General features: G+C 41.1%; 1 protein-coding gene across 2 annotated transcripts in view; it reads left to right on the top strand.

The window, feature by feature from the left end:
- Positions 1–15,193, top strand: part of emilin1a (elastin microfibril interfacer 1a) — a 135,928-nt gene extending 120,735 nt beyond the window's left edge. For both annotated transcript variants that reach the window (XM_061987408.2, XM_061987407.2), the window contains exons 7-12: positions 1,980–3,257; positions 7,911–8,325; positions 8,537–8,662; positions 10,939–10,956; positions 11,032–11,166; positions 14,350–15,193. In XM_061987408.2, coding sequence (XP_061843392.2) covers positions 1,980–3,257; positions 7,911–8,325; positions 8,537–8,662; positions 10,939–10,956; positions 11,032–11,166; positions 14,350–14,669 — 2,292 coding nt within the window. In that variant the 3' untranslated portion in view covers positions 14,670–15,193. The remainder of the gene's footprint in view (positions 1–1,979; positions 3,258–7,910; positions 8,326–8,536; positions 8,663–10,938; positions 10,957–11,031; positions 11,167–14,349) is intronic.
- The last annotated feature ends 803 nt before the right edge of the window (positions 15,194–15,996 follow it).

Below are 15,996 nucleotides of genomic sequence, written 5' to 3'. Positions count from 1 at the left end.
GTCGGCAAAGAAAAATCCACAAATTAGCCACACCAATTTCTAAGTTTAGGAAATAATTAGTGGCTTATAGCCTGGAATTTACGGTATGTAATATTGCTAACTTTTACACTTTAACACAAAGGATATAAAAGACATTTACTCCTGCTTGATTACTCAATTTATTATTACAACACAGTAGAGTCATCCCATTGGGTTGAGCTTTTTCTTGCCCTGATGTGGGATCCGTACTTGCCAACCTTGAGACCTCCGATTTCGGGAGGTGGGATGGTGGGGGGGCGTGGTCGGTGGTGGGAGGGGGGCGTGGTTAAGAGGGGAGGAGTATATTTACAGCTAGAATTCACCAAGTCAAGTATTTCATATATATATATATATATATATATATATATATATATATATATATATATATATATATATATATATATATACATATATATATATATATATATATATATATATATATATATATAAATATAAATATATATACATATATATAAGAAATACTTGACTTTCAGTGAATTCTAGCTATATATATATATATTTATTTTATTATATATATATTTATATATATATATATATATATACACACATATATACATATATAAATAAAAGAAATACTTGAATTTCAGTGTTCATTTATTTACACATATACACACACATAACACTCATCTACTCATTGTTGAGTTAAGGGTTAAACTGTCCATCCTTGTTCTATTCTCTGTCACTATTTTTCTAACCATGCTGAACACCCTCTCTGATGATGCATTGCTGTGTGGCACGCACAAAAGTGCTTTCATCAAATGCACAAGAGTCTGGAATCTTCCATCTCTCCCTAGCATTGCCCAAAACCAGTCAATCTTTGCTTCCTGAGGAAGATCTTCACTGCCAAACACTTGGTACTCCACTACTTCTTCCCTGAGGCTATCCAGGTCCAATCGCAGCTGCAGCTTGGAACTTATAAGCGTATTTCTTCATATTACTCGTCGTCGGCGTTGCCACGGCTGTATCTTCCTCGTTCTTCTGCTTCGTCTCCTTGTTGTGTGCGCAGTTGTGCACTGCACTCTCTAAAAGCCCTAGATGTTATTGTCACTTATGCACGTACAGTAGATGGCAGTATTGTCCTATTTAAGAGTGTCGCAATATTGCTGTTTATGGCAGACGAACTGCTTTACGGTAGACGAAAACGTGACTGCTGTTGTGTGTTGTTACCGCGCTGGGAGGACGTTAATGAAACTGCCTAACAATAAACCCACATAAAAAACCAAGAACTCGCCCTCAATCATTCTACAGTTATAACGTGATTGGGCAGGCACGCTGTTTATATTGTGGGAAAGCGGACTCGGGTCCGCCTGAATTTCGGGAGATTTTCGGGAGAAAATTTGTCCCGGGAGGTTTTCGGGAGAGGCTCTGAATTTCGGGAGTCTCCCGGAAAATCCGGGAGGGTTGGCAAGTATGGTGGGATCTGAGCCGAGGATGTCGTTGTGGCTTGTGCAGCCCTTTGAGACACTCGTGATTTAGGGCTATATAAGTAAACATTGATTAATTGATAGAGCTTCTTGTGGTAGCAGCCGTATACGCGGCATCCTAATCGGTCTCCGGTGTGGTCCGCCTGACACGGCCAAGGAGTCACAGAAACAAGTTTTGATAGCAATGGGTGGCGACATGATGGCTTAGATAAATATATGTCCTCACAAATATTAATATCAATATGAAGCATTAAATACAAGAAGTGCCTTTTGTGTCCTTGCCTCGATCTTCAAATGTTTGCAAAGCTTGAACGACGGCCTGTAGAAATGTACGTACGTGAAGCATGAAGTTGCCATGAGGTATCGCACATTTCAACGTCAACGTCAACGTCAGTCTTGATAGATCTCATCTCTGCCGTGAAAAAGGGCGTATGCCAGGATTTTGTGTGCGAGCAAGAATGTTGCATGAGTCCCCAGATCTTCAGAATTGTGTTTTTGTCATCCTCTTGTGCTCAGGCTGGCGTGGAGGATGTGAGGCGGCAGCAGGAGTCGGACAGAGAAAGAGTGCGAGCGCTGGAGAAGCGGATCAACTCCATGGACCAACATTTTAGGCAGAGCCTGCAGGTCCTTCAAAGTGAGACGGAGCAGTACCAGACGTGCTGCAAGACAGTCAGTGAGCTGGAGAAGAGATTGTCTGACCTGGACGGCCAAGTCAGCGCCACTGCCAACAAGTGTGACACCATCAAAGGGCGCCTGGACAAAGAGCTGGCTGGAACCGGGGGAGGGAAGGGAAGAGTGACTGACGACAGGTTGAACGGCAAACTGCGGGAGTTGGAGAAGAGGGTGAATAACACGGTGAGAAAATCTGAACAGAAGTGCATCAACACTGGGAACAACCTGAAGGACGGCGTCCAAAGAGACGTGACGCAGTTACGCAGCGTGGTCCTCAGTCAACTGGATGAGCACAGATTCAAAATCGGGAAGCTAGAGCTTGATGTGTCTGTCCTTGGGGACACGGTTACAGACCACAGTCGACGCCTGAGCCATCTGGAGAACATCACAATCTTCCTGGACAGGAGGTTAACGGCGACTTCAAAAGTGTGTGACGACACATGCGGGCTGAAGGACAAAGAACGCAAGACCGAAGACACCGTCAAAACCTTGGAATGGAGGGTCGTGGCTAACCAAGGGGAAATCCAGAAATTTAACACAAGATTAAATGACTTGTCCGTGTCGGGTGACTCACTGGCAGACAGAGTCGAAAACTTAACAGATGATGTGAAAAAGATCATTGTTATGACCGGAAAGGACGGTGAACACTTCAATAGGATCGTCTCAGAGGTTGACACGCTGAGCCAGGATTGGGAAGACTGTTCTGTCTGCGCCAGTGTTGACGAGGACTTACGCCTGCTGGCCAACTCCACCGCCGTCACGCTCAGCAAGTGTCAGACTGAAGTGGACGATCTGCGGAGAACGGTGGATTCAGGCGAAACGGTGTGCTCTCAGGTGTGCTCGAACCTTCAAGAAGAGGTGGGGCGACTCAGAGAAGAAGTGGAGGAGAGCAATGCTCAGTGCAAAATCAACATTGACGACCTGACCAATCGCCTTGATGGTCACCATGACCACAATGGGAGATTAGGAGGCGACCTGAAGTCCATCCAAGGAGAGTTATCTAAAGTGATGATCACGTTCGGCTCCATCAACAACACACTCAAAGGCATGGGAACGACGATACAAACCCATGGGAACACCATCAATGATCTGACCCACACCAAGGACAGGATCCACTCTCAGGTAAAAGGAACTGATGATAAAAATAGTTAGTGGTATGGTATGCTCTTTATTGTCATTGCACAGTTCATTTTCACCAGACCCGTTCAAGATTAGACAAACATTGTACAGGAACGGAACTGGTTCCTGGTGGTGGTGGAACGTATCACAAAATCCAATCAATTTAGTGAGTTATCGGCTCACGTTGATGTTTTTAAGAGCCCAAATGATCATATATCCCAATAATCCACTTTACCATTTATCAAGTGTGGCTGTCCCGCTTATCCTTGGCTTCACGATGCATGATTAGAACTACACTTACAATCCAGAGTAATGTGATGTGTAAACCGGGGGGATCAAGCTGTCAGCAAATTATTCAAACTCAATAATACACATTTTAAACGACGAAAGTAATAATAATACAAAAGTAAAAAGTATGCCATGATTTAGAGAGGTTTCCTGAGATCAGCGAGGGTGCAACATTGACAGTCCGTAGGGAATGTTGGAGCATGTTTTTAGCGCTTATTCATACATTTAATGAATGCCACCTTGTCCACCTCTGATCACCATGACAGGCACTGATACAGATATCAGTTTCTATTTAGGACCACTGTTTGTGTACACCTTGAACACACTTTTGGCTTACAGTAGCTCTTAAAGACAGCACTTCCGTGTAGATTAGTGTAAATAACGGAACATTAACCTCAACTTTTGCCAGCAATATTAGAAATGGATCCCTGATCATTGTAGCGTAATGCATTGCCCTTATGTCCCTGACAAGTCACAACCAGCATATCCGACTTCGGTTTGCTTTTTATTCAGAGTGTCTCTCTAGGTTGTCCTCAGACAAGCCTTCCATCGTTGTCTCCAGTCATCCCGGTTTTCCATACAGCTGGCCAGCTCGTTGGTGCTTTGTGCTCCCGCATCATTCTTGAGTACATCCACATATGTTACAGTGGGACGTCTTTGTACCGGTGCCCATGTGTTGGCTCCCACAGTACCAGTTTGCTGGCTGGCAGCTCTTGGTGTCTTTGGCAGTGTCCTGCTGGTCTCATTCTCCTGGATGCTATTTCGTCACTCACCCCGTGTATTCCAGCATACAGATTATCGTTGGTAACATGTGTACTCTTGCGGATACACGTAGCATTCTGGTGTAGCACCCGTGTTAGAGTGTTCTTTATCCTAGAGTGGATGCCTTACTGGGCTAATGAACCCACTGTGCAGTGACCACAGCCTATCTCCTTTGAGGGCTCGCCTTGGTCCAGGTACTTAGATGTTGCCCTATAACAGAAGGCGGTCCTGGCCATTAGTTCAATCCAACGGTGCCGTACCAACACCATCCCCTCATAAAGTTTGGCCGGCAAGCTGAAGCCATTGCCCAGGAGCCAGACGTGAGAGATTTAGATTAGGAAAGGACCAATGTCCTTGTCCACTCAATAAGAAGTACATCTGCCAAGATACATCAAGGGTGCTGCCGCTCCCAGAGCCTCCAACCCCAGTGATGGTGGAACATCCCTACAATACACCAAAAACTCAGAGAAAAGACTTGGTCTGCCAAGACATCCATGAGGGACAAACTCTTTGTACCCCTGCATTGCCTCTAGCGTACAACAGCCTTCATCACAGCCTCTGGAGTTCCTGTCTAGCAAACAACGAAAAAGAAGAAATTAGTCCCAATTAGTTAGCCACTAGTTTTTGTGTGGTCCATCAAACAGGACAATACACTACAATAAATGGAAAAGACAATCGGGAACAAAGGAAATAATACTATACATACATTTATAGCATATAATTACGTAGGAAAACGCAGTATCACTGTGAATCTGAGGGGGACACGACCACATTGTCCCCATCTATCAGTTCATGACCATAGACTTAGATTGGTCAGATATAGTCTTAGTCCAATATAAGTCTATGTCCATAGACTTGCATTGGTCATATCTAGTCTTAGAACAATCTAAGTCTATGTAAGTTCAGATGTCCCCTAAACTAAACCAAAAAACACTATTGATTCAAACGCAACCCGTCTCGGGTCAACTGAATGGTTCCGATTTTTTTCATAACCCGTCCCATTCCTAAATTAACCACGATTCAAAGCAGAGAAAATAATTGCTGAACTTCAAATAATCTGCAGTGTGTTCAAGGGTCGTTTTTCTCAGGATGCAAAAAACAAGGAGGAAGCAGTGTGCGGGTGAAAACCGACCTCCTTAAGCAAGGTTACAAAGTAGCAAACAAAAGGAGATGGGAAAACTAAAGGGACAGAAGGAGATACACAAGTGCGAGCTGTCGCACGAGGCGAGCAATGGAACCGCGCCAGCTAACAGGCGAGACAGGTACAAATAAGGAGCATGATTCACTTAGAAAACAGGTGGGAACACTAATCAATAACTGAAGACAGGTGTGGGGGATAGCGCTTGGGAAGTGATTATGTCCCAGCAGGATGACGCAAACACAAGGGAAGGACAACCCAAAATAGGATACAACCTAATTAGTAATACTTCAAACACTAAACTAGACATGCCCTGACATAACAGGCCATGACGTGGCCTTCGTTAGATAAAACATGTTAAGTTTCTATTTCGACTTCATTGACAAATACAGAACTCCCATAAAGGTCGAGAAGAAGACTTCTGTTTGGACTGACTGCACTACACATCCTGTGGATTTGTACTGTAAGCCTTAAATCCTCCGGTGATGAAGGATGTTTTATTACACCTGAAATAGCCTCTCAAACGAAACACCCGACTTCCATGTATGGCAACAATGTCTTTCTGCGGGGACGCTTCATGTGTTGCTTTGTTGGCGTGGATTGACTGAAACATGTCTTTTCTTGATGGGAGTTCAACTGTTTGTAAAAAATAAACCACACATTCTAATCATCGCAACTGGACTGATTGGTTGGTCTTAGAGGAAGTTTTGCCGCTCATCCCAGTGGGCTTCGTCAGTTCATGATCATAGACTTAGATTGAACTAAGACCAGATCTGACCAATCTAAGTCTATGAGCATGAACGGATTGACTTAAACATAGACTTAGATTGGACCACAACTAGATCTGACCAATCTAAGTCTATGAGCATAGACTTATATTGGACTAAGACTTGATCTGACCAATCTAAGTCTATGAGCATAGACCTATATTGGACTAAGACTAGATCTGACCAATCTAAGTATATGAGCATACACTTAAATCTAAGTATATGAGCATACACTTAGATTTGACTAAGACTAGACCTGACCAATCTAAGACTATGAGCATAGACCTATATTGGACTAAGACTAGATCTGACCAATCTAAGTCTATGAGCATAGACCTATATTGGACTAAGACTAGATCTGACCAATCTAAGTATATGACCATACACTTAAATCTAAGTATATGAGCATACACTTAGATTTGACTAAGACTAGACCTGACCAATCTAAGTCTATGAGCATAGACCTATATTGGACTAAGACTAGATCTGACCAATCTAAGTGTACGCACACTTACCGTATATTGGCTTAAGACTAGATCTGGCCAATCTAAGTCTATGAGCATGAACTGATTGACTTAAACATAGACTTAGATTGGACTAAGACTATATCTGACCAATCTAAGTCTATGCCCATTAACTGATAGACTTAAACATTAGACTTAGACTGGACTAAGACTATATCTGAGCAATCTAAGTCTATGCCCATTAACTGATAGACCTAAACATAGATTTAGATTGGACTAAAATAGGATCTGACCAATCTAAATCTATGAGCATGAACTCAGTGACTTAAACATAGAGTTAGAGTGGTCTAAGACTCAATCTAACCGATTTAAGTCTATGCACATTTACTGATACTTAAACATAGACTTAGATTGGACTTAGACCATATCTGATCAATCTAAGTCTATGCGCGTGAGCTGATAGACTTAAATATAGACTTGGATTGGACTAAGACTATATCTGACCAATCAGAGTCGAGGAGCATGAATTGATAGACTTAAATTGGACTAAGTCTAGATCTGACCAATCTAAGTTTTTGCCCATGAACTGATATACTTAAACATAAACTTTGATTGGTCTAAGACTATATCTGAGCAATCTAAGTCTATGAGCATGAACTGATAGACTTAAACATGGACTTTGATTGATCTAAGACTATATCTGAGCAATCTATGAGCATGAACTGATATACTTAAACATAAACTTTGATTGGTCTAAGACTATATCTGAGCAATCTAAGTCTATGAGCATGAACTGATAGACTTAAACATGGACTTTGATTGATCTAAGACTATATCTGAGCAATCTATGAGCATGAACTGATAGACTTAAATTGGACTCAGTCTGGATCTGACCAATCCAATACTATGCCCATGAACTGATAGACTTAAACATAGACTTAGATTGGACTAAAACTATATGTGACCAATCTAAGTTTATGAGCATGAATTGACAGACTTAAACATAGATTTAGATTGGACTAGGACTATATCTGACCAATCTAAGTCTATGCTCATGAACTGATAGACTTAAACGTAGATTTAGATTGGACTAGGACTATATCTGACCAATGTAAGTCTATGAGCATGAACTGACAAAGTCCAGTTGCGATCGATTGAATGCCCTGAGAATACAATGACCTGTAGGAGTGAGAACATCCAAGGACAAACATTCTGACATGTCTGCGTTCTGTTCAAGGTGGACATTTTGAAGAAGGACCTGTGGGACCACATAGACGACTCCAGCGTTCGATTGGACAGTCTTGGCAAAGACATAGAAGTGATCAGGAGTAACTTTGTGACGGAAGTCGGCGAGTGTCGGCGAGCGAGCGACGGCTTGGAGGGACGACTCACCAAGCTGGAAGGAGTTTGCAGACGCTTTGACTCTTTTTCAGACAGCCTGCAGACGATTAAGGACGGCCTGAACCAACACGTGTCGGCTTTGTGGAACTGCGTCAACAGACTCAACGTGACAGTCACGTCTCAAGGAGGTCTTATCGATAATATCCAGAATGTCCAGCTGGAAAAAGTCTATGGGAACATACACAGGCTGAACTCGTCTCTGCTGGACTTGAAGAAGGAGTTCTATGAGTTCACAGAACAGGATTTCACGGGTAAGACTTCAAGAGGGCGTAAGGTGCCGAGATAGAGAGCCGGGTCAATGGGAGGCAGGGTTGGGGAAAAACTGATCAAAGAATCTGGCTTGTCAAACATTGACTTAAAATACGGCGAGTTTGTAAGAAGAGTTTCAGCAAACATGAGTCAGAGTCACTGCAGAGTTAAGATCGGCTGTCTTAAAGTCAAATAAATGCTCCTTTTCTCCAGGCCCACCTGGTCTGACTGGTCCCAGAGGAGAGCAAGGAGCGCTTGGAGCTCAGGGAGCTGCGGGACCCCAAGGAAGGGTGGGACCCCCGGGTGAAATGGGCAAACAAGGACCGGCTGGACCACCAGGTAAGACAAATGATGTCATCACTCCATCAGGTAGAAGGCGTTTATGTCCACGCCCCTCGGACCGGCCGACTGACGTCGACAGAAGTGGTTGTTGACATAACCGACATAACCATTGCTTGTAGGGGAGTCCCAATCCAATATTGATATTTCGTTATTCTTTATTTCTTACATGGAACAAATTCCTTGTGTGTTAAAGATGCTTGGCCAATAAATCTGGTTCTGATTCTAGTATCAGTCTGATATCAGCTAAAAAAAAACCCAAGTATGTGATATGTGCTTGCATGTAAAGCGTGTGATATCATGTGCGATACATGCAGTCCCGCCGTGTTTTTGCTTGTGATATCATGTGTGAAACAAGCAGTCCTGCAGCGTGTTTACTTGGTGCGATACAAGCAGTCCTGCAGTGTGTACTTGTGTGTGATATCATGTGCAACACAAGCAGTCCTGCAGCCTGTTTACTTGTGTGCGATATCATGTGCCACACAAGCAGTCCTGCAGTGTTTACTTGTGTGCGATATCATGTGCGATACAAGCAGTCCTGCAGAGTGTTTACTTCTGTGCGATACAAGCAGCCCTGCAGCGTGTTTACTTCGGTGCGATATCATGTGTGATACAAGCAGTCCTGCAGAGAGTGTTTACTTGTGTGCGATATAACGTGCGACACAAACAGTCCTTCAGCGTCTTTCCTTGTGTGCGATATCATGTGCGACATAAGCAGTCCTGCAGAGTGTTTACTTGTGTGCAATATCATGTGTGACACAAGCAGTTCTGCAGTGTTTACTTGTGTGTGATATCATGTGCGACACATACAGTCCTGCAGTGTTTACTTGTGTGTAATATCATGTGCGATACAAAAAGTCCTGCAGAGTGATTACTTGTGCAAAACTGGACAGCCAGTCACATCTAAATGTCCTCAAATAAACACACAATTTCTTCTATTTTACTAATATTTAGCTATGTGTAACCAATATTTAGCGATGTGTAACCAATATTTAGCGATGTGTAACCAATATTTAGCGATGTGCAACTAATATTTAGCGATGTGTAGCCAATATTTTGTGATGTGTAACCAATATTTAGCGATGTGTAACTAATATTTAGCGATGTGTAACTAATATTTAGCTATGTGTAACCAGTGTTGGGTTAGTTACTGAAAACCAGTAACTAATTACTAGTTACTTTATTTCAAAAGTAACTGTTACTAACTCAGTTACTTACACCAAAAAGTAATGCGTTACTGTGAAAAGTAACTATTTAGTTACTTACATATATATTTTTTTGTGCCGCAGCCGCTGTTGCTTAGGAGGTGAAGTGTGTCTCTCTTTACTAGCTTCGTCGAAGCATGTTGCTTTTGTAGCTGTTTCAGGAGATTTGAATTGCTAGGATAGGATCTTTAATCCAAGACACTACTTACATTTAACTAAAATGTTCTTTTCTTTGTGGTCGACAAAAGAAAAGTAGTGAGAATATCTCCATGTCAAGAAACTCGGCTTCGGGCTTCGCCACGTCTTGTTAGTAAACACAGACACGCCCCCTTACACACACACACACACACACACACACACACACACACACACACACACACACACACACACACACACACACACACACACACACACACACACACACACACACACACACACACACACACACACACACACACACACACACAGTGCGCGGAACGCCTCTTCCTTGTCGCCTCTTCCGTAGCTCTCCAATAAAACACACTCAGATCTTCTCAGTTTCTAGCCGATACTACATAAAAAATAACGTAAAATAACGCAGTAACGCATCATGTAGTAACGGTAACTGAGTTACTGAATATAAAAAATAACGCGTTAGATTACTATTTACCGTCGAAAGTAACGCGTTACTTTGTAGCGCGTTAGTCCCAACACTGTGTGTAACTAATATTTAGCGATGTGTAGCTAATCATTAGCGATGTGTAACTAATATTTAGTAATGTCTAGCTAATATTTAGTGATGTGTAGCTAATATTTTGGGATGTGTAACCAGACAGTAGTTAGTGATAACGATGTTAACAATAATATAAGACATGATGTATAATGTAGTTCTTTCGGTATTATTCCAGGTATAATAAAGCGCTATATAAATAGAGACCATTTACAGGTCGACATAAACCAAATGATCTGTCATGAAATTTTTTTTTGTGGATGCACTAGTTCACAGTACGATTACTTCCAAGAAGTGATGATATAATATATGAAAATGAGATGAAGTAACTTCTTGTTTTTGTCTTCCATGTGACTTGTGAGGCCTGAGAGGTGAACAAGGTACGTTGTAGTTCTTGGGAAATCACCATGAAAGTTCCCATTACTTTGTTGAAAGTACTTCCTGTCTCCCATCAGGTGTTGCAGGGTCAGACGCCCACGTGCCCCGCCTCTCCTTCTCCGCCGCACTGACTCGACCAATGAGAGGAGCAGGAACTATTGTGTTCAACCAAGTCTTTGTCAATGAAAACAACGTCTATGACCCCAAAACAGGTGACCACGACGACCTTTTCTCATCTTTCATACTATTTACTATGTTTTTCTTATCATTCATACTATTTACTCTGTTTTTCTCATCATTCATACTATTTACTCTGTTTTTCTCATCATTCATACTATTAACTGTTTTTCTTATCTTTCATACTATTTACTCTGTTTTTGTCATCGTTCATACTATTTACTCTGTTTTTCCTCATCATTCGTACTATTTACTCTGTTTTTCTCAACATTCATACTATTTACTGTTTTTGTCATCATTCGTACTATTTACTCTGCTTTTGTCATCTTTCATACTATTTACTGTTTTTGTCATCGTTCATACTATTTACTGTTTTTGTCATCATTCGTACTATTTACTCTGTTTTTGTCATCTTTCATACTATTTACTGTTTTTCTCATCTTTCATACTATTTACTCTGTTGTTCTCATCATTCATACTATTTACTGTTTTTCTCATCATTCATACTATTTACTGTTTTTCTCATCTTTCATACTATTTACTGTTTTTCTCATCATTCATACTATTTACTGTTTTTCTCATCATTCATACTATTTACTATTTTCTCATCATTTATACTAGTTTCTGTTTTTTGTCATCTTTCATACTATGTACTGTTTTTCTCATCATTCATACTTTTTACTCTGTTTTTCCTCATCTTTCATGCTATTTACTGTTTTTCTCATCATTCATACTATTTACTCTGTTTTTGTCATCGTTCATACTATTTACTCTGTTTTTCTCATCTTTCATACTATTTACTGTTTTTCTCATCATTCATACTATTTACTCTGTTTTTCTCATCGTTCATACTATTTACTGTTTTTCTCATCTTTCATACTAGTTACCGGTACTCTGTTTTTGTCATCGTTCATACTATTTACTGTTTTTTTCATCATTCATACTATTTACTCTGTTTTTCTCATAATTCATACTATTTACTCTGTTTTTGTCATCGTTCATACTATTTACTGTTTTTCTCATCATTCATACTATTTACTCTGTTTTTGTCATCGTTCATACTATTTACTATTTTTGTCATCGTTCATACTATTTACTGTTTTTGTCATCTTTCATACTATTTACTCTGTTCTTGTCATCATTCATACTGTTTTTCTCATTCATACTATTTACTGTTTTTCTCATCATTCATACTAGTTACTGTTTTTCTCATCATTCATACTAGTTACTCTGTTTTACTCATCATTCATACTATTTACTGTTTTTCTCATCATTCATACTATTTACTGTTTTTCCTCATCATTCATACTATTTACTGTTTTTGTCATTGTTCATACTATTTACTGTTTTTGTCATCGTTCGTACTATTTACTGTTTTTCTCATCATTCATACTATTTACTGTTTTTGTCATCGTTCATACTATTTCCTGTTTTTCTCATCTTTCATACTATTTACTCTGTTTTTGTCCTCATTCATACTATTTACTCTGTTTTTATCATCATTCATACTATTCACTGTTTTTATCATCATTCATACTATTTACTCGGTTTTTGTCATCATTCATACTATTTACTCTGTTTTTGTCATCATTCATACTATTTACTCTGTTTTTATCATTCATACTATTTACTGTTTTTCTCATCGTTCATACTATGTACTGTTTTTGGCATCGTTCATACTATGTACTGCTTTTGGCATCTTTCATACTATTTACGGTTTCTCATCATTCATACTATGTACTCTGTTTTTCTCATCATTCATACTATTTACTGTTTTTCTCATCATTCATACTAGTTACTCTGTTTTGTCATCGTTCATACTATTTACTGTTTTTCTCATTGTTCATACTATTTACTGTTTTTCTTATCATTCATACTATTTACTCAGTTTGTATCATCATCTACCCTGGCTAACTGCATGACTAGCTTCGTGCTAGCCTAGTGAGGCTTGCTAACCTCCTGCCAGTCTGACTAACTTCCTGCTAGCCTGGCTAGGATTGCTAACTTTTTGCTATCCTGGCTAACATCCTGCTCACCTGGGAAACTTTCTGCTAACCTGACTAATTTCCTGCCAACTTTCTGCTGAACTGGCTGAATTGCTGCTATTCTGGTTAACATCCTGATGTGCTGGTCAGCCTGGCTGACATTCTGCTAGCCTGGCAAACATCTTGCATTGCTAACTTCCTGCCAGCGTGGCTATCATGACTAACTTTCGGCTACCCTGGCTAACTGCATTGTTAGGCTTGCTAACTTCATGCTAACCTGGCTAACTTCCTGCTAGCATGGCTAACTTATGACCTACTCAGTGGCCTAGTGGTTAGAGTGTCCGCCCTGAGATCGGTAGGTTGTGAGTTCAAATCCCGGCCGAGTCATACCAAAGACTATAAAAATGGGACCCATTACCTCCCTGATTGGCACTCAGCATCAAGGGTTGGAATTGGGGGTTAAATCACCAAAATGATTCCCGGGCGCGGCCACCGCTGCTGCCCACTGCTCCCCTCACCTCCCAGGGGGTGATCAAGGGTGATGGGTCAAATGCAGAGAATAATCTCGCCACACCTAGTGTGTGTGTGACAATCATTGGTACTTTAACTTTAACTTTAACTTTACTGCTAGCCTGGGAAACTTGCTGGTAACCAGGCTAAATTATTGCAAACTTTCTGCTGGCCTGGATTAAATCCTGCTAGCCTGCTTGACTTGCTGCTTTGCTGGTTAGTTAAGCTAACATTCTGCTACCCTGGCTAACATCTTGCTAGCCTGGTTATCTTCCTGCTAGCCTGAGAAATGTTTTGGTAACCTGGCTAACTTTCTGCGAGCCTGGTTGACTTGCTGCTTTGATGATTATTTTGGCTAACACATTCTGCCTGCCTGGCTAATTTCGCCTGGCTAACTTGTAGCTTTATTGGTTCACTTCCATTTTGTACCGTGAACTTTTAGCATTTCTCTCAGTGTTTTTGGCAGTTCCAGCATGTTTCTTTTACATGTTTTTTTGCCTTTGCAGCATTTTATGTGAGTGCGGCAGTTTTACTTGGCAGCAGTTTCCATGTTTGCTGGTTTTTGGTTTCATGTAAATTCCTTATTTGGAGCATTTGGACATTTCCTTGTTTGCTTGATGGCCACCGCACTGAAAACTGCTAATGCGCCATGAAGGCGTGATTTATCGTTGAATTTAACCCCTGATCGAGCAGTTCAGCTTACTTCTGTCTTCCATCCTGCAGGTTATTTCACGGCCCCCGTCAGAGGAAGGTATTTCTTCAGCGCTATCCTGACCGGCCATAAGAACATGAAAATCGAGGCGGTGTTGTCCAAGTCCAATACGGGTGTGGCTCGGGTGGACTCTGCCGGGTATCAGCCAGAAGGTCTAGAAAAGCCAATGGCGGAAGCCAAACACATTCCTGGCGCTCTGGCGGTCTTCAACGTCATCCTGCCCATGGAGGCGGGGGACACGGTCTGTATCGACCTGGTCGCTGGCAAGCTGGCTTACTCCTCGGAACCTTTGACCATCTTCAGTGGGACGTTGCTGTACGAGAACTTCTGATCCAAGAGCACGTGGACTCCATGTAACGGACAATTCAGAGTTCTTTCAGGGAATGTTTAACGTTTCCATTCCACTCATTTGTGCTTTACAGCTTTAAGAGAACACTTTTCTCTCAAAATGTCGGGAGTTGTTACCAAAAACTTGAATTATTTTGTGACAACAAAGCCCTCAGGTGTAGTGAATGAAGTTAAAATTATTAGTTGTTTTTTTTCATGTCCACTCATTTTTTTCTAATGATGAAGGATTGAGCGATTGGATTGGTTGGAGTCTGATTCAAGCTGGCAGTGGAATGGTCAGACGTTAAAGTTGAGCACCTGCTGAGGTGTACTGCAGGTGTGTTGGCAGCATAGAGTCTGTCAATAGTACGGTAGTCAAACATTCCTTTGTGCAGACAAATAGTCTTAGCTCGTGTCCCCGCTTACACAGTCTTCATCAGTTCAGAACTCTTTTGCATGACTCGCAATTCTCCTCCAAAACACTAGAGGCAGGTTTTTTTGAGTCACTAACCACACCTCTTGTTGACTATTAGCGATTAGCTTCCTGTGTGTAGTAGCTGTCGTGAACTACATTCTTCTACGTAGACCACAGCGATTTCTTCTTCTACAGAGGCTACAGATATTTCTTCTTCTTTGTTGGTGACAGCTTTTTCTTCTTCTACGTAGGCAACGGCTATTTCTTCTTCTTCATTTGCGACAGATATTCTGTGTTGGCGACAGCTATTTTTTCGTCTACGTTGGCGACAGCAATTTCTTCTTCGTTGGCAAGGGCTATTTTTTCTTTTATGTTGGTGAAATATATATATATTTTTTTCTTGGTTGGGAACCGCTATTACTTCTTTTTCGTTTGCAACAGATATTTCTGCTTTGTTGGCAAAGGCTATTTTTTCTTCTATGTTGGCGAAATATATTTCTTCTTTGTTGGCGACGGCTATTTTTTCATCTACTTTGGCCACAGCAATTTCTTCTTCTCTGTTGGCAAGGGCTATTTTTTCTCCTATGTTTGCGAAAGATATTTCTCCTTCTTTGTTGGCAACGGCTACTTTTCGTCTAATGTTGGCGACAGCAATTTCTTCTTCTTCGTTGGCAAGAGCTATTTTTTCTTCCATGTTGGCGAAATATATTTATTCTTCTTCGTTGGCGACGGCTATTTTTTCTTCTTCAATGGCGACAGATATTTCTTCTTTGTTGACGATGGCTATTTCTTCTTTAATGTTAGCGAAAGATATTTCTTCTTCTTTGTTGGCGACGGCTATTTTTTTCATCTACTTCGCCAACAGCAATTTCTTCTTCTCTGTTGGCAAGGGCTATTTTTTCTACTATGTTTTCGA

Source organism: Nerophis lumbriciformis, linkage group LG26 (assembly GCF_033978685.3).
Source record: "Nerophis lumbriciformis linkage group LG26, RoL_Nlum_v2.1, whole genome shotgun sequence".
NCBI classification, from domain to species: Eukaryota; Metazoa; Chordata; class Actinopteri; order Syngnathiformes; family Syngnathidae; genus Nerophis; species Nerophis lumbriciformis.
This window is presented reverse-complemented; position numbering and strand designations above follow the sequence as displayed.